General features: G+C 43.6%; 1 protein-coding gene across 24 annotated transcripts in view; it reads right to left on the bottom strand.

The window, feature by feature from the left end:
- Positions 1 to 20,144, bottom strand: part of KCNMA1 (potassium calcium-activated channel subfamily M alpha 1) — a 741,810-nt gene that overhangs the window by 144,916 nt on the left and 576,750 nt on the right. For all 24 annotated transcript variants that reach the window (XM_060286605.1, XM_060286606.1, XM_060286602.1 and 21 more), the window contains 2 exons: positions 12,188 to 12,256; positions 2,913 to 2,999 (listed from right to left, as the gene is read on the bottom strand). In XM_060286605.1, the coding sequence (XP_060142588.1) occupies positions 2,913 to 2,999; positions 12,188 to 12,256 (156 nt within the window). The remainder of the gene's footprint in view (positions 1 to 2,912; positions 3,000 to 12,187; positions 12,257 to 20,144) is intronic.

Below are 20,144 nucleotides of genomic sequence, written 5' to 3'. Positions count from 1 at the left end.
CCAGTTCATCAGTGGGTCCTACAGACTATCTAAAATATATCCTGAATTGCTCTTACTTCTCTCCACCTCCACTCACCACTCTAGCACAAGCTATCACGTCCCACCTGAACTAGTCCGTGAGTCTGTTGGCCTCCTCTCCCACCCTACTACATCCTATCCTCTACCACGCAGATGGAAACACCTCTTAATAACACAGATCAGACTACATCACCCCCAGCTGAAAACCACCCATGACTCCATTTTATACTAACACAACCTCTGTAAGAAGTCCTATGGAAACGAGCTCCTGCCTTTCCCTCTAACCTCATCTAGCCCACTTTCTTCCCCTAGGTTCCCTGAACATGACAAAATTGTTCCCACCGTGTCTCCTCTTCCCTTCTGATCCCTGTGTGATGGATTCTTTGCCCATCACCTCCATCTCTGCTCAAATCTTTCTCCCTCAGAGCAGCCGTCACTTACCTCCAATCTAAATCAGTGGCAGCTGCATTAATTCTTTGCACCACGAATAAACAAAACTGCAGTTCTCTCCCCCACAGAACGTGAGCCCATGAGAGCAGCATCTTCTCCCCACTGTTCACCACTGCTTCCCTGGCACCTAATACAGAGTGGTCTCAGAAGTGAGTGACCTACACACATTTGATAAATGAAGGGAGTATGAGAACGCTTGGAGGCTTTCACTCCTCTTTTCCTAAAACACTGCATCTGAAAGTTTCTCTGAGCTACAATCCATTAACCTTTTCCGTTGCCTTTTTGCAGCAGAGGGTGAAAACTCAATACTAGATCATCATAATCTACTTTTCCATTTTTACAAAACTTGTTTAGTTTCCTTCAAACCTCCGATGTCCTTTCTGTGGTTTCCTGCAGTCTTCATCTATTCGAAATCCCCTAACTGACAGCATTTGCTCTTGACACATCACACACCATGGAAAATTACAGGCTGGTGTTGAGGCTGATTGTGTCAGCATGTATTTGTGAATACCATAAAGCACTGAAATGAGACATACTGCACTCCCTAATATAGGAGGTAATTTGTTTTTTGGACTGCCTGGTATTTGTGACATTCATTAGTGAGAGATGCAACAGGAAATAGAATTACACAAATGGGAGCTTCATATTATATTTGCTATCTGGGAGGTACATGTGATCGATGGTGCCGCTGTGCTCCCAGCCCCCATACGTGGTGCTGAGATGCTGTTTCCAGCTTTTGTGCCTCGCGGTTTGGACGGGGGCACAACCTTCTCTCCCAGAAGACCTGGAGGGGCTTCAGTCTCATTTACCCTCACTTTCCTCTCTCAGGTGACCCCAGTTTCAGGGGTACTCCTGGAAAAGGTGAGCATCCAGGAACTAGACGAGGAGGTTTTCCTCTTCCACACCTGAATAACGGCAATCCTTTCCCAATTTCCAGAAGTAAATTTAAATCATTAGATTCCTCCATCTCAAGGATTTTTTTTTTGCTTCTGCACCCCATTTTGTCCTAAAAGCTTCTATAACTAGTATGGCTAGTTTGTAAGAGTGGGTGAAGAAGAACATAAGTGTCAGTTATCAAATCTCACAGGTCTGTACTCAGCGTGGCAGGCTCACCTCTTGGCAAATAAATAATTAAGAACATAAGCTCTGGAACGGGACTTCCTGGTTTTAAATCCTGACTTTACACTAGCAGTGTAGCCTTGGGCGGGTTAGTTAACCGACCTGTGCCTCAGTTTCCTCGCATGTAAATGGGAACAGTAATGGTACCTGTCTGAGGTTGTCGAGAGGATTAGATGAGTTCATCAACACCTGGTACCTGGTTCGTAGAACAGTGCAGGCGCACATTGAACTCTGCGTAAGAATTTGCTAGTATTATTAAGTGTGGTCGAAAACGTGGGTTTTAGAAAAGGAAAGACCAGCTCTAACTGGGCTCTGCCACTTGCTCACATGCTGCATGGCCTTGAACAAATCATTTGCCTCAATTTCACAGATGAGGAAACCAAAGCCTGAAGAGCTTTAGAAGACCTACCTCAGCAGGTTATTTTGAGGAGTAGCATTAAAGAACACAGATCACCTAGCACAGGCCTGGCTTTGAGGAGGAGCTCACGGAATGAAGACAATAGGCTTATACAAAAACGATAGATCTTGACAATTCATCATTTATTTAAAAGATTTTATGTAACATTGCTGTTGAGCTGAGTGACCTGTCTGACCATCTGAGTCACATTTTCTACTAGTAAGTTTTTCCTAGTTCACAGGCTAGAATCAAATACAACATCAATTCCATGGTGTTCTGCAAAAAACCCTATGACTTCCTGGGCTGCTTTAAACAAGTTTGAGGATACTAATAAGAGTGTCATGAAACACTGAGGCCAGTGAAATCCTGGGCTGTACCTACAGAGGCTTAAGAAGTGAACCTGACAACTTCAGCCACTTACCTAGAAGGCCACCAATAAAAATACAGCCGGTTTAGTATTTCATCTGAAATTAATCCAAACCTTTTGAGATTCCATGTGGCACTTAAAGTAGAAAACGGTTAATTCTCGAGTAAATCTGCCTGGATACTATTAAGTAAAAAGCACTAGACAAGGGGCCGGTTATCCTGTGTTGTGTTGTTCTGGGTCATCAAGAATCAGGTTGATCACTTAGGCTCCCTGGGACTCACTTTCCTCCCCTGGAAAATGAAAGAGCAGGTATCTAGGGCCTCCTAGGTCTAAAATGTTATTATTCTAATTCAAAGGTGTGGAACTGACTGTGTGAAGAGGAATCCATGGAAGCATTTGAAAGCACAGTCTCTTCTTCCTAAGATTCAGCACCCTCTGATGCCCATAGACATGTTAAGAAGCTTTGGGGTTAGGGCCCGGTACACACTGAAAGCATATCTCAGTGGATGGAGATACATAGGTCTGAGCCAAAAAGGAAGGCAAGTGAAAATAAACTCTTACCTTTTAACTTCTTTGGCATCGCTTGCGATGAAAAATCCTAAAGTACCTTCTTGGATCTTAAGGTGGTTTCCAGGATTAATTAATATACTGCTCAGTGAACAAAAACAAACAAAGAAGACATAGCTGTGAGGTCGTGTTCTGAAGAAGAAAACCTTGAAGGCTACACCGTACTGTTAACTTTATAGGGGGCCCACTAGTCTAATGCTTTCCCCAAAGATTTTGTCTCCAGCCTGACATCCACTGTCCCACACATTTAATTGGATAACGCCATCATAAAGGTCTGCTGCCCAGTTCCCAGGTTGGCATACTCCCAGTTGCAGATATCAAAGCAAATCCATGTTTTAGGGTCAGGTTTGTACAATGGGATTGCCATGCGCTTCTGATTTGAAGCAAAGTTCCTAATAATATATCCTTTTGGAAACTGCTGTTGACAGTCAATGTTGAGTGTTACTGGTCTAATAGAGCTACGGCTACACTAATTTTCCATTAGATGACAGAGCATTAATGGGACCCCTATATGCATACAGAAACATACAAATATGCACAACACATACTACTGCAAGGAATGGTACGGGACACCTGTAACCAATGCAGGAGCCAGCAGAACATCTGCATGACACTGACAAGGACATGGAAGTGGATTCCATGCGCAGCCTAGGCAGAAAGTATTGGACCTACCCTAGCAATGAGAAAGAAAAATGCCAGCAGTTGGAAATACTTAATGATTCCAGTCTGCTGTTTACAAAGATGTATGGGAGTGTTTGATTAAGGTATGTGTCTAGTATATCCTCACTGGGGCCAACTGTAATTAGAAAACGAATGCAAATTATCCCTAAAAAAAACTTCCCCTGTGGGGAAAGTATGAACCTAAATATACCCTGTCCTATTTCAAAGTGGTATAAATAGATTAGCTGACCAAGTTGTGTTTGGACTGACAGAAGAGATAAATGTATCCTAATCTAATAAATGGATGAAACAAGCAAGTTTAATTGTCTTCAGATCAAAAGCAGAATACAGGGCTATCTTACACAGAGACTGAGATGAGGCTTTGGGCTTAATGGACATGGAATTGAGGCATTGTAAATAAATGCAGCACCAGATACGACAGAGGTACTCTTTGATCTGAAAAGCTGGTGTTTAAGGTAACAGTTTGGAATCAGGCTAAAGGAAGTCCTCAACTGTCTAAAACAATCAAAACAAAGAATGGTATTTAACGTGTAATCTTTTACTGCTGGTAAAACCATTACCAAAAAGTGCCGTGGCCAACAGAGTGATGTGTCTGTAGCAAGACAGGAAGGACGCAGATGAACCCTTGTTCTGCTCGGAGAACTCACAGCAGATCATTACTGCAAAATGTCTGTGGTCACAAGAAGTTCCATCATTACCCATAACAAGACCTGACAGGGGGAAACCAATCCTGTGACATCGTTGTGATTAACACTAAGTAATAGCAAGGGTCCATGAAGATTTGAGTGTTCTTCCCTAGAACCACAGACAACAGTGAGATTCCCCGGCAGTCAGGAAGCAGCAGGCCATGCTAACAGCACAGCTTGCGATGGGCAGAAGGTCCATACAGGCACCTCCCAATCACCCCTGCAACACCTCCTCACCTTGGTTTAAGAGCTCTCTGACTTTTCAGGATCATGGGAGGAAAAGGGTCAGAGTTTTTTCACAGTTTAGATGGACCCCTTTTTCAAATCCAAGTAAGTGGAATGTTGTAGAAAGGCAGGATGCTGGATTTTGCACTTTCCTACCCCCTTGCCTGCATGGCAGTTCTTCTGTGCCCTGGTTCTGCAATCAGAAATTAAGTCCAAATGCCAGCCCTGCCATTCAGTAGCTGTCTGACTTTGGGCAAGGTACTAAATCTTCCCAGAACTCAATTACCTCACCTATGAGATGGAGATGAAGATAAGCAGAGTCTTTTTTCAGAGGATTAAGGGAGATGATGCACAGAAAGCTCAATGCATATTAGTGATTATTTTTATTATTTATTATTGCAAAAAAATGCCCCCCAAATGCCCAAATTATCACTTTAGCTGGCCCCATGGAATGGAACACAGGACTTCTTATCAAAATACCCTGTCTATAATGAGATAAAAAATTACAGGGTGAAGAACTATACACTCCAGAATAATATACAGGGACATACATGAAAAGTTCTGTGTTCTTCTGGAGTTTAAAGGAACTAATTCCTTAAAGTTGGATAAGCCTACATTTTGATGTGTATTCATATAAGGGTGTAAAAAAAGCTTCTGAGTGAAAAAAAATCCTATCATGATTTTAACAATGCAATTCAAAAGAGGAAATTTGACACTCATCAATGTCTCGGTGACATATATGCGCAAAACAAGCCTCGCACAGAACCCTGTTTCCCTTTTTTACATCATACGCTTCATTAATTGCACTCCAGTGATCAAGCCCATTGTGTCATGGTTCCCATCAATGGAAAGTTTCTTTTCATTTCCTTTGTTCTTCAGCAACAGTGAATAAGAACTGGCACACAGTGAGAATTCGGGACTGTCATTCCGGAGATGGCAGGTTGCGATAATTTATTACAGTCTTCAAGCCTTGCTTTAGTCACGTTAGTGTGGTGGAGGGGAAAGATTCTGGGCACTGATGTAGAGCAGACTTGTGTTCAAATCTCAGTTCTGCTGCCGTTAAGGGAGCAGGTGCCTGTGTCGGGCAGTCGAGCTCAGGTCCTGGCCTTGGGCATGTACCTGCCGATAAACCTCACTCTCCTCATCTGTAAAATGGGGTGAGTAATCACTAGCTTCAAGTGTCACTAAGAGCAGTAAAGTACATGCTACGTGCAGAGTGAGGGCCACGTAGTAGGCTCTTAACACGTGGTCACTATTACTAGTAAGCCAGGTAATTACAACAACTAAACAAGAGCTAGATGATCTCTCACAGCATCACAGCTCTCATGTTGTCTTTGGTGCTAATAAACTACCTAGGAGGCATCCCAGTGGCACTGAAAGACCTCTGTATCGACCGCAGTATCTGAAACATTTTATCTCCACGCCACATCTGGAGATGGGCTCATCTGGACTGCCTATTGGTTGCACAGTGGAGTATCTCTCTGTTCTTTAAACCTCATGGCTGATGGTTAAGGTACCAAAAGCACCTCCAAAGACATCAGTGACCGTGGGGTTTCAGGATGCCCTCAAGTTCTCTTCTGGACATGGGGGAGAGGCTTTACGTCATCTCTATGTGATGATGTGAGGCTGAATCATTTGCAGTATACCGATCAGGCTAAGGCAGCCTTCTGGGCAGGAACTGAAAGACTGAGGTCAGCTCTCGAGAACAATGAAGGAAAGACATCTAGATGCATAAGGAAGCTCATTGTGCTGGATCCCACTCACAGATTTAAGGGTTTGGTAAAGAAGCAGGTGCCCCTGATTTCAGGGGACCTTTGCATATAATACTTCCTGTGTAAGGGTACTAAGTTTCAAAGTCGCTCTGAGGAAATATGTTACTATTTTTGATATTTTAGACATTGAGTCTTCTATCCACATTCCAAATCTAGAAAGTTTAAATAGAGTAAGTCCTCCTCTCTTTCAAAATATAAAAAGATAAGGATCCTAGACAGAAGTAACTTTTTTTCCTGCCAAATGCCTGCTACCCTTAGAATATGTTATTGACCTTCTAATGGGAATATGTAAACCTTGCCAAAGATCTTTGATCTCAAAAGACTATCCAATGTTAAGTTTGTTTGGCTCCTACGGCTGCCAAAAGTCTCCCTCCTTGTGCCTCACTTTAAATCAGGCTTTTGCTCCAATTTTGTCTAATTCACTAGCTTATCAGAGATAAACTTCAAGATGTGTCATGTGAAGAATCAAGATAATCTCTAAGAAAAAAGTCCATATATCAATTAGCAGAATTCCAATGGGGACATCTTCTTGGCAGGGGTGGACTTTCTCTCAGTTCGAGGAACTATAAATTATCCTCTTTCTTTTATGACCTTGTTAATTTCAACTGAAAACATTCAGTAACAGCTGGAGGCAAAGGGCTGGTGTGGTCCCTTCCCCAAGGATTCTTGCTCTCTCTCTCTCTCTCTTTTTATCCTTTGCTCTCAAACTAGTTATGTATCTAGACTTATTCTTTGGCCCCTTATCCACTCTATGAAACAAAGATGTATTTTCTGTAGGGAACCCATAGTTAAGTAAAAGAGTGAAAAACATAATCCTATTTTATTTACTTTTGTAAACAAGTTTCTCATAGTAGCCAGTTTAGAGCCCTGAATGCAACAGGCACATTTCAACTATCTGTTGAACAAATGAAAACCACAAGCAGTGGTCTCAGTTCCAAAAGTGTCTTCTTTCCCGCTCTAATAAAGAGAAACGTAGTCACAGCTGTTCTTTCAAAGAGCCAGCTGCAACTCTTACCAGTCGGGCCTATCAAAGGAGTGACCACACCTCTTCTAGGGCGTTGGCAAATGAGCTAAGAATCTCCCAGGTGCATTAAGTATAAATACGTAAATACACAGAGATATACACGGCATGTCACTTGGGGAGTTGGAACAATTGATTTCAATATTGAAAACACCACTCACTTAGAAACTGAAATATCAGTTCCTAAACATGAAATACATTCACATGAAACTGCTAGCAGGGCTCAGTCTAACAGGGAAACATCCTGTCGGGTTCCTCTGGGAAGGGAGCTCCAGCTCACAAGCTGCAACTCACTTCATGGTGTCTCTCTTGCCGAACGTTGCTCAGGTTGGAGATTTGGGGCTTGATGGGGCAAAATGATTTATTCCCTTTCTCCACCACTTATGCATAACAACTGGGAAACAGCTAGTTATCCCTTCTTCAATCATCATAAACTTTACTTGTTTGCTGTTTTTGGAGACAACCAAGAATCAGTAATTCAACGGAAACAGATATTTTTTTAAAGGGAACTTTTATCCGTTATGGATAAATATGACAGGTGCATATTTCTCTCCTCCCCACCCCCCAATTTTGATAGGTGTAGCGTACCATTCCCTGAGCAATTACAAAAATATCACTCACGTGAGAAGATAGTTTGTACTTGATAACATGGTAATTATATCTGTGTCTAGCAAGCTAATGGGACTTCATTAACTAGAACAAGAAGATAAGAACCATCTAGAACTTCAGCTCATGCTGTGCCCAGATGAATCATGCCACTGGGAAGTGGCCTTTCTGACCACACAAGGTCACTGATGATTGCTATTGCGTGGGACTCTGTGTGACCCAATTGGTGCCCTGCAGTTTATGGGCTGTGCTAGGGCACAGCCGACAGAAACCCCAAAGCTCAAATCTTATTACCTTTCTGACACTTTTCATTTCATTACTTCTATGCTTTAAAATATATTCTGCTGGAGTCCCACACAGCTATACACATGCACTTTTCTTACAGAAGATATGTAAGAGCACAGTGTGTAGTGTATGCTTCAATATATTTGAGTCCAATTCACTGACACAGAGACAGCATAATAAAGATTGCTCCCAGTTGGTCACACTCAAATGACTGCCACTGTGGTCTGCCAATGACAGGGGCAAGGACTTGTTTAGCCTGAATCCATCTCAATCATTTTAGAAATGGCATTTTTAAATCTATTTTGCACATAAGGAAAAGAGTAGCCACATGGGATGGGGAAGAGAGTTCATTTGGGAAGGACCATGCTGGATATTTGGTTCTGGGAGCAAGCCATGTCACTTTCTGATACGCTTCAGGACAAGTCATGCCTACATCACATGCCTTCACCACAAGATAAAAGCACTCAAAGACCAAAAGCCAACAGCAGAGGTGCAACCACTGTGGACCTTTGAAGATGCAAAGTGTTGCAGTAACTTCTTGCAGTTGGATCATATCAATAATACCAAACTGACAGGAAGCCACCTCTACTCGAGAAAATCACAGAAGAATCTGACTTCATAAAGAGTTCCAGACAAATACAAATACACACACACACACACACACACACACACAATTACAAACACAAACACATGACAGTGATTACAATCACAGAGCAAAACAACTCTAGAGAAGATGAACGAGTAGGCATCTCAATAGTATGTTTTCGACAGTACTGTCTTCGAGAAAACGACATTGGAAATATTAACCCAAAAAGTTGAAAAAAAATCTATCGATGAGGATTTGGTCATGCTTCATGCAACATAAAACAGCAGCAAAACAGGGTGAGGTCACATGGTGAAAGTTGAGATACTTCATATTAAGAAATATGCCCAAACACACTGGGAAGAAAGAAAGCCATGGTGAGTTCATCTCAATAAACAGTACTCATTCGGTAAATCAAATGTGATGATCTGGAGATGCAGTAGCAGTGTTCTAAGTCTGTACTGAGTACTGGCCCAGAGAGAAAGTACGCCAAATGTTATCATCAAAATTAGCATAAGGAAAAAGAGTTAAGTGTAAGGGCTTGGTCTCTGTTTTGTGGATAAAAGGACACAAATTCGGCTCTACACACTGGAAACCCGACACAGGGCAGAGGAGGTCACTGGGAACGTGGATGTGGTATGCAGACAAATGGTACCAAGACACATCAGGACAGGACAGAAACAGACACCAAGGGCTGGAGAGAAGCGTCCTCCTTTGTCAACTCTAATAGCATTTGTTCCCATCGGTGGTGCCGTGACTGAAAACAGGACTGGGCCTCTGTTTTTGTGTAGGTTTCCTGCAAAGAAGTTAGTGCGCCATCCAAAAGGATCAACAAATCACACAAGAAAAGCAATATGCTACTTTCAATTTTTATGGACTCTGGCTGGAGAGAGGTTCATATATAAAAATACATATATATACATATATATGTATCTACTAGACAAGGGAATGAGATTATATATACATATACACATATATGTATAATCTCTGTCTTCCTGAATTCTTGGCAAAGGGTTAGTCCTGTGGTTAGACGTGAAGACGGAGGGTGGAAGTTGGGAGGAAAGTTAACGAAGAGAGCATACCGCTTTCGGCTTCTGCAAAACGACAAGAAAAGAATTGAAAATCAAACAATTGGATAATAAATTGACTGACACCAGAAGGATAGAAGGAATAAAACCTTTGTTTCAAATTATCTGAAGGATGTGTGTGAAAACAAGGTTTTTCAGCAAAGCATGGAAACAGTATCATGGGATAACAGCAACAGAGGAGGCAGTTCACACAGGTCGGAGGCACGGGGTGGGCGTGGAAAAGAGAAGCAGGGTTCTCCGAATTTTCACACCCGATCACTTAGGAAATGGGAGAGGAAGGGAAATGGGACATTTTTAAATGAAAAACAAAATCAAAACTATTATCTCAGGAAGGTCAGAAACTCAGTTCTTTTTAACAGGGATATTGTGTGTGAGTCCTGTGTTTTCTCGGAGGCCCGATCCACATTCCCTCCAGCACACCTTTTTCCAAAAGAACCAATGTGCTTCCACACTGAGACCAAGCCACGTTTGAGGATTAAAGCTGGCAGCTGCACACAGAAAGCCAAAACCAAGCCAAACAAGTTCTTTCCTCCCTTTTCTGAAAAAGGAAATTTGAAAAAACTATCTGTATGTATAAATCCGGCTTCGTTGAAAACATCTCAGATTGGTGAATTAATGGGAACGTCCACCAAAGAAAAGATTGTGTCTTCAGAGAAAGCTCTGAGTTATTTTTCTTAGAATGGTGACAGTGGATTCACACCGAACCATGAACAGCCTTTCTCTCTCCCTCCTCGTGACCAAAAGGTGGCAGGTGGAAGACGGCTGGTCAAGGTTCAGGGTGCAGTCCCCTGCCATGAAATCATTCCAGCATGGTGGAGAAGCGCTATTCAGGATCACTTGCATCGTGACTTTTTTTTTAAGAGATGCACAGAAGTGATAAAGAGAGAACACTGAATTACACAAGGATTTACTGACTTGGCAACATGAAGAATATCATTTGCAGAAACCCAGGATACACATTCCCCTACACAGGTACAGGTGTGTATTGGCAACAACGTGGGCAAGCCACAATCCCAGGAACATCCACCTTATCTGTTGAACGGCAAAGAGCCAAGGACTCTCGGGTTTTTTGCAAATAAGATTTTTCACTTTGCCACCACAGAGAAGGAAAATGTGTATCTGTGTAAATAGCTGTTAACGGCTACAACCATGGTCTACCATGTGGCCACCAAATCTACCATTGTGTCTTCCTTTTGGTTGATTTGGAGTTTCAGAATAGTTTAACATGTGATCAGATTGACGTTGTGAGCAATCTGATCTGGTGGTTGAGGTAACAGAGAACATTGGAATGACTGGCTTCCAATCCAGCGTTTGTTTGGTGTTTTGTTGGTCATAGAGACACGGACTGAACATTTGGGGCTTTACTGAGTCATTCACCAGGATAATGAAAACTCCTTAAATGATGATAGCAGGAACCTTCTAGTCTTGCCCTGCACTCTGCTCAGTTATTAAGGCGTATGTTGGAGGGTATCTGCGCCCTTCCCTTGGGCACCTAAAGGAAGACGTTTTAGCATAGCTAGGAAAAAAGCATGGTTGTCCTTTCAGAGGACCCAAGCCCGAGCATTTCTCAGTGAGCTCTCTTCCAAAACTATTGAAAAGAACTGGGGAGCAAAAATCATCTCTCTTATGTCTGTAATGCATACAGTACTCCGACAAAATTCCTCGTTGATGCAACGCTTCCTTCTTTCAGCGCAAACTCATATATTGACTGGGGTGTTATCTATTTCGACCAGACCCAGTCCCTCATCAGTCTGATTTGCACATAATTAAGCGCAAAATAAATAAAGAGGGCTCCTGCCTCCAAGCCCTGCTCTCCTGGCTAATTTACATGTAGCTGATATTCATGCCACATGGATTTCAGTTGCACCGGGAGAAAAACATATGGTACACAATAGGCTGCTTGTAATTTGGCTATCAAGAGAGCTGGAAACTCCCATCACGACTCTGCCCCACGCCTGCTATGAAGGAGGCCAGAGTCCACCTGCTTTTTGATCACAGCAGTAAAAATGGGTTTAAGGACAGGGTCTGTCCCTGGTTTTATACTTAGAGGGTGAAAAGTGTAAGTTGGCATGATGGGTTAGAGATCTGGATGCCTCATCCCTTTCCCCCGGAAAAATACTCTTTGGGTGCCCAGCAGTGTCTGGGATAGAAGCAGCAATGTCTACCTGAACACACCTTGAAATGTGCCTTCGAGTCAGACAGGTGTTGCATTAGGCTTCCAAACAAATAAATAATGCGTAAGAAAGAAGTGGACTGAACGTTCCCGGGCTGCACTCTTACCATCATAAACGTCAGCCAGCCGCTGGGTCACGGCAAACTTACCGGCTCTCTCGGTTGGCGGACTTGTACTCAATAGCTATCATCAGAAGCTTGAGCTTCACAAAACACAGCCTGCAATGAGACAGAGAAACCCCGCAGTCAGTGCTTCAGAACGACCAGAGCCACAGAACAAACACTGTTACGACCTTTCCATCTCCTGATGCGGTCATTACCCAAGGGACCCGCATTCTACAGTCACTGTGCCAGAGGGAGGGGGATGGGAGCCACACCTCCCCATCCTCCCCATTAAACTTGATTTCTCACAAGTGATAAGGGGCTGAATGTTCAAAGTGCAAATTGCACTCAGGTCTGGATGTCTAGACACAGACCTGAAGCAGGGATTTGTGCCTGGGGATTTATGCTGGGCCAGATTCATTAGTTACTCGGTTGGGTAGTTAACTGCAGGGGGAGGGAGGTACTTGGAGCAGCTGGACCTGTTATCTGGATTCCGTTTCGGTCTTTTGTACAAATGGCTCATACTGTTGTTCTGAGCAGACCCCTGTGCGCTCAGAATGATGGTAATATTCCTTAGCCTCCGTGATGGTAATAATCCCAGCACATGACGATGGCACTGTTACTCCTGGCTCCATCCAAGCTGTCTCACCGCATCTGCCCGGCAATGAGAGGATCTGGGCAAAGAGCTTTCTAGGGAGTGGAAACAGCAAGTGCAAGGGCCCTTAGGTAGGAAGGAAGTCGGGGTGTTTGAGGACCAGCATACAGGCCAGCGAGGCTGCAGCTGAGTGTGCAAAGTCGAGAGTGACCGTGATTAGGTCAGGGAACTAGGTGGAAACAAGATCATGAAGACTTTGCCGGCTACAACAAGGAATCTGCAGCTTATTCTAAGTGGACTGGGAGTCTCTGGGTTGCTTCTAAATAGAAAAGTGACACAATCAGATGCGCTGGACCCGTGTATGTATTGCTTGCAGGTAAGGTGGTGGTGAAGGCCTCAAGCTCTGCAACGGGAATAAGACCGATAGCTCATTCCTGCCTGGGAGGCCATGATCCCCTGTATTGCTGTAAACAGACAGTCAGATTTCAAAGGACCACTTCCATCCAGGCGTCTTTGGGCTCTCCCAGTGATTTGCAGATTTTCTGATTCCTGCCAGCAGACTCTAATGCCCTGGGTTTTGTGCTGATTATGCAGTTTGCTGAAACACCAACCCACATACCCAACTACAGCTGGAAAAATGCTCTTCTTAATTTATGTTCCCTAGAGCACCACTAACACACACCCTTTCCGGGGCTGTTACCTCTGGAGCTTAAATTGTTTAAACTATCAGGTGGCTTATGCAATATTTGTTGAAACAAATTACCAGATTAAGTAACCGCTTTCTAATGTAAATAACAACTAAGTGCCAAACTCAAGGAGAAGGCTGATCTTAACTTAGCATTGATCACGAAGATGCTGATTTGCTGAAATCCTATGAGCAATGGCCACTCCGATTTGCGATTCTGGTGGTTCATGGGTTCAAGGATCTTAATTGCTTTAATGACCTGACTCTATTGGTGAGAAGGGAAGAAACAGTTCATAGTAATGGTGGATTATGTCCTCCTAGCTACTACCATATCACTTACCACTTAGATATAAAAAGAAAGGCGCTTCCTAACTCAGAAAAGTCAATAAAATCTACATGGCCTTGGGCATATTCCTTACCTAGCACAGGGCGGACCAGCACATCTGAGACCTCTTTTGTAACTTTCAAATCAATATCTAAAATTTTTCTACAGGGCCTTACAGAAGCCTCTTTTTAAGAATGCTCTGACCTAAAACAAGCCTTCGTTCACTGGCCGAAGGCACTAAGAAGAGAGGGACAGAGTGATGTAAACAAAGTGATCACAGGCAGGCCTTGGAGATATTGTGGGTTTGGTCCAGGCCACCACAATAAAGCAATTATCACAATAAAGCAAGTAAGGTGAAGTTTTTGGTTTCCCAGTGCATATGAAAGTTATGTTTACACTACAGTCTATTAGTGTGCAATAGCATTATGTCGAAAAAATCAATGAACACACCTTAATTAAAAAATACTCTATTGCTAAAAAAAACCCAAAACAATTACAATAGTAACATCAAAGATCACTGATCACAGATCACCATAACAAATATAGTAATCAAGAAAAAGTTTGAAATATTCTGAGAATTACCAAAATGTGACACAGAGACATGAAGTGAGTAAATACTGTTGGAAAAATGGCACTGATAGTGTTGCTTGAACAGGGTTGTCACAAACGTTCAATTTGTAAAAAAAAAAAAAAAAAAAAAAATGCAGTATCTGCAAAGTGCAAAAAAGCCAAGTGTAATAAAAAGAGGTACGCCGGTACATGCAAACAGTGCCACAACCATAGATTTTCAGACTCAGGCACTTCAAGACTGGCTGGTCCTGCCCTTCTCGTACAGATAACAGACTGAGGTCCAAAGAAGGAAAAGCGACTTGTTCAAGGTTAAATGGCCTTTATGGAGAAAAGCCAAAAGTGGAAATCAAACAACTTGTTCAAGGTTAAACAATTTTCATGTAGAAATGTCAAAAGTGGAAATCAAGTCTCTAGGCAGTATGCTATACAGATGCTTCTTATAAAAGCAAAGGAAATGAAGTGGTTGCCAGAAACCCAACATGCAGATATGTTCTGTTTGGTCAGTACAGCATTTAAGAAAAAAAAAAAAAAAATCTAGAATTAGGTACCAACAGGTGATTTCATATAAAAGCGAGCTTTTCAGCTTTCCTTGATAAATCAGATACGGCCATACTGGAGCCACATTCCATATGGCTAAAAGGGACTGGACCTTCAAAGCAATTACCCCTCTGGGTGGGACACGTGCTCTCCAATGTGCCACAGTCTCGACTACCCCCTACTGTCTCGGACCTCCTCATTCTAATTCTTTGTTGCTAACTGCCTGCCCCCTATGGGCATCTAAGTTATTACTCCCTACTCTAGTTGAGTATCCTCTGGATGTCTGCGAAGTACAAATCTTGAGTAATTTACAATTTACACCGGAAACAGAACTACGTCTCTCCCTGTTTAAAATCACAGGTTTTCGTGAGTTCCTGCCACAGAGAACTGGCGAAGGTCAGGGTGCTGGGCTTAAGGCTGCAGCTCAGGCACAGCCTCTGTTGTGGTTCTGGGGGGAAGGGCAGATCAAGGTGAGTAAACAGGGAGTGGGTACGGTGGGGTGTGGTAATTACTTGTTTACTTGCCTCTCTGCCCTCTACACTGAGCTTCTTCAGGGCACGATGTATGCTTGTCTCGCTGGTAGTTTGCAAAATGCAAGGAGTAAGCTTTCAGTAAATGTTGATTAAGTAAATGTATGAAAGAATGGGGAGCAGACTCTCATGGGTTGCTAGAATTATCTACAACAGATAAAGTGGTAAACTAGGAAAGTCTAGTTTAGGCAGAGAAAGCTTGGAAGTGAGCTAGCATCGTGAAACGACATGCTTTTTAACTTGGTGGACAGAAGCAGACAGATAGGAAAAGAAGGGCGTAGAAGGGAATAGCAGTGATATGCTCTGGGAATCTAATGTTTGCTTTCAATCCGCTATGACATGTGGTAAGTACAATTCTAAGATACAGACAGCGATTTCTCCTTGGAACCCTCTGCAGATCTGTTACAAAGGATGTGCCTCTGGACTACTTAGAATTGATGTCCTGAAATTAAATATTTACTTGCATCATTTACACCATTTTTCTGGTAAAGCAAAATGGGTTTTGCTCATCCAATCCTTAAAGTTATTCTTATGGCTTAAACATACACAGACCTGGGGTGGGAAAGAGAGAGGAGGCTTAGCATGAGGTAGAGTATAAGAGAGAAACAAGGTAGCTTCCACAATGTGATAAACAGGATGAAATCAGCCATAAGTTAGCAAGCATTTAATTCCTGGTTTCTAAAATAAAATGTCCCAGTATGTCCAATGCCGGAAGTTGCCACTTGTTGCAAAAATAATTACGGGGGAATAGGAATGACTTCTTTTTTCAAGGGAAAAAAAAAAAGTTAGATTGCTTTCTTGATAATTATTAAGTAGAGGTCTACCAAATTTGACAACATTATACAAAGCCCTCTTTTTCTTTTTTTCTTTACTGCCAGCATCATCTGTTAACCACAGTAGTTTCAACCCAAATGTTCCTGAACAAAGGCTCTTAAGAATTAGAGTCCAACTGTTTCTACCTACCCAGAGGGAAATAAATTATTCTTGCTATTAAATCAGCCCCCTTGACTAGAAAGATTGCTTGCTGGTGTGAATTAAGCATAGAAACCTGTCGTGGAGTTTGCACCTTCTAATGTGTTCAGGAAGGGTATGCAAAGGTGTGGTTTGGGGCTGACTCACCTAGGAGTGAAGGGGCAAGGACAGAAGAGGCAGCTTTCACTGTGCCCCCCAAACCCAGCTCCACCCCAAAGCGCCAGCCCCTCTTCAGTTGTCCAGGGGGACCCTGGGAATGTCAGGCTGATACATGTAACCAGAGTAGATGAGGATATAAATACTGCACATTGGGGAACCAGATCTTTAGGATCTAGGGGCTAAAATGAAAAAAAGATCCACATTTAGGAGCTTTGATTTAAAATGATAGGCTCTCAAAATGGAAACATCTAGTTAAAGAAAACTCGAACCAGCGGGATTTGAAAGACTCAGCACCAGGAAAATGGAAGTAATTTGAAATGCCCATGAAAATGTTGTTCAGATTTCCCAGCAGCTTTCACAGAGGTGGAGTGGGAAGGCTTCAGAACACCCTCACCTTTGAACACTCATACCTCCACTCTCATAATATCTCCACTAGCACACCTAAGACACTTGAATTTCAATATAATTACATTCTTTCATATGGACAGTTAACATTTGCCCAAAATGTCAGTAAATGCATTTTTTAGCAAGCTTTGCTATTATTATTAATCAGAAACATAAAATGTAAACTCTGTGTTTGCTATGTGTATCCAGCATCAAGTGAAGCCCCAGTATTTCCCACTGGACTGCCGCCCTGACCCTTCCTGTAGAGAATTCTAGAATTGCCACTGCCTCTGTAGCCTTCGATTAAGGGTTTTCATAGATTTTATGGCCCCTGGTTTATTCACATGTGGCAGGATTATCGGTCACCTTCTGAATCCCTGTAACAGAAGTAATCATAAACGCTGTATTCCTATCTGTGTTCATATATGCTCAGTCCCAATTACAATACCCCCAAATAATGGGAGGAATAGGGCCAGTTCTTTGAGGAAAAATATGTTTTCAAGATGAGACTCAAGCTTCTCCATAAATTCTCATAAAAGGTTCATTTCTGCAGCCTGGCTAAATAAATCCACCATATAACAATAGAATCTGCTGGCTTCTTTCTGCTCCATGTTCAAATTCCGATGCCTTTCTCTAAGAACTACTGATTTCACAGAACTCAAGTTAAACTAGCTGTAGCTTTCACTGGGCAAGAGACCCAGCTTTCTCTAGGCAGCCTGAAATTTAAGTTTCCTCAAGTGGCTTCCCTGGAAAGATCGGTCCATGCCAAACAACACCGGACGAGAGCGTGATTTTCTCAATGTTTAGGGCCCTGAATGCGGGTGGATGGGGGGAAGGAGAACCATGCCCTGCAGACCCCACACTGTCTAAACCAGCACAGAAGCGTCCAGGCTTGCATTTGGGCTGGAGGGCAGAACTCCTGCCCTTTAGCGTAGGGAAGATCTGGTCAGAGTTCCTCAAGCTACCTAGGCATTAAATACTCCACATCAAATCTGAATTGTAACAGCTGCAGGGGGACACAGAGACACACAGTATTTCAAATACATCTTTTGTCCTAATCCCCTGAGCTGTAAAACCCGATACAATTAAGCATTTATATTTTGCAAGTGATGACTGACTGACTGATCTGCTCACCATGAGATTCAGGACCTGGCACGTGGCATTCTTGCAGTAGCCAAACCTGTGAACCTGTGGCTTCCTGCACTCCTCCTTCCACCTCCCTCCTCTGCCCTCACTCCCCTACCCGGAGGCAGGCGGGTACAACCTCTCGTTTGCTAGTTCTCATAATAAAAACACTATCGCTGTTTCCCCCTGAAAACACCACATGTCAAAAGAACTCTGATTTTTCTCCTTCTCCCATCTAAAGTGGAAATCAACTTGTTGTCGTTGGAAAATCTCAGAGACCTGGGTGTTGAGAGAGTTCTCTGCGGCTCCCAGACTCCTGGTTCCCTATCCCTTACAAATCCCTCTTCCCTCTTTATTCCTTCTCTGAACCCAACCTCCATACAAGGTACAGCTCAAGTATCGCCTCTTCCAGGAAGCCTCTCCTGGCCACCCCAGCCTGCAGGGAGCTCTCAGCATCTGTCCCCCGGCTGTGTGCAACCATCACACGCTCATCAACGGGCGCTCGTCTCTCCCTGAGGATGGGTATTACTTTCTTTCACCAGACTGCAAACTCGCAGAAGGCAGCAGCTGCAGGGAAACAGGATCTTTTCCTCGGCATTTGAAAGTATTGCTATTAATCTTTTAATGAGCCTGTATTTGATCACATCTAATTGCACCATGCCTGGCACACTGGCACAAATACCCCAAGCTCATTAAACAGCTAGCTGATTAACCGGCTGGTGACCGACGGCAGAATTTTCTAAAAGGTAAGAGTAAATAAAACGTGGAAATGTCACGATACATTTCTTTCTTTCTTGGTGTTTATAGCATATTCAGTGGGCAGAATAGAAGGGTGGTGGGAAGAGGATAGGCAGGAGAGGGGAAAAGGGCATTAGCTGGCACTGAGAGACAAGTTCTATCATTCCGATTTCAGAGCTGAGGAAACCGGCGTGAGCACTAAGCCCAAGGTCAGGCAGCTGGTAACTATCAAAAGAAGGAGGTAGGGGGCTTCCCTGGTGGCACAATGGTTGAGAGTCCGCCTGCCGATGCAGGGGACGCGGGTTCATGCCCCGGTCCGAGAAGATCCCACATGCCGCGGAGCGGCTGGGCCCGTGAGCCATGGCCGCTGAGCCTGCGCGTCCAGAGCCTGTGCTCCGCAACGGGAGAGGCCACAGCAATGAGAGGCCCGCGTACCGCAAAAAAAAAAAAAAAAAAAAAGAAGGAGGTAGGCAGAAATCAACTATCTTGTCCCAAAGCACATATCCAGCAAGTGGGTTTGACCCCAGACCTTTGCGACTCCACAGCTCACACCACCTGACATCACACAGCATCCTACTACTTGAACCACTCAAAAACAGGACCCCTTCGTGGAAAACATAGCCTCATACCCCAGCCCCCGCCTCCTGCAGGCTTGGCTGGCACTGGCCATCTGCACCTTCCACAGTCAGCTACTGAGGAAGATGGGGTGTGGGAGGGAAAGGGAAGCGGGTGGTTTCCTGGTATTCAGAGAACAATGGGTGGCACCCTCTCTTTCAGATCCCATAGCTCCTTTGCCTTGATCTTACTGCCACACAGACCAGGGGCAAGCCAGCTATGCAAAACCAAAGGGAGATGCTCAGGAGTTACTGGCACTTAAAAGGAACACCCTAAGAGCATCCTGAGGAAGGTCCAGGCCATACCCACTATGGTGTCCATCAAGGCCAAGAGACATGTGGCTTGTTGCACCCTAAATTGTCCTTCTCTGCATTCGGTGCTTAACTGTTCTCCCCACCCTGAAATTGCTTTTACGATCCCCAGCGGAAACCTGAATGAGAGCATTAAAGGGCTCAGTACCCCCACGTCTTTTTCCTATTCTGATTTGGATTAGGCATGGGGAGTGGGGAGAGCAGTCATCAGTTTGCCTGGCATGGTAGAGGGCAGACTCATTCCTATATCCATGGAGACTGCAGAATACCCTTCGTGAAGAAGCAGCAATGGAGAGGAAGCGCCCACGAAGGCCCAAATCCTAACATTAGCTTGTAAGATGTGGCCCACCTACAATTCTATGATTTGGCAAAAATCAGAAACGTTCCAGTGACTGAGCCCGAAGTCGGAATAAGAAGTTATTCCAGCCTGTGGTGTGGAGAATGGGGTTGCTGGGGGTC

This window comes from Globicephala melas, chromosome 16, assembly GCF_963455315.2.
Source record: "Globicephala melas chromosome 16, mGloMel1.2, whole genome shotgun sequence".
Taxonomy (NCBI): domain Eukaryota; kingdom Metazoa; phylum Chordata; class Mammalia; order Artiodactyla; family Delphinidae; genus Globicephala; species Globicephala melas.
This window is presented reverse-complemented; position numbering and strand designations above follow the sequence as displayed.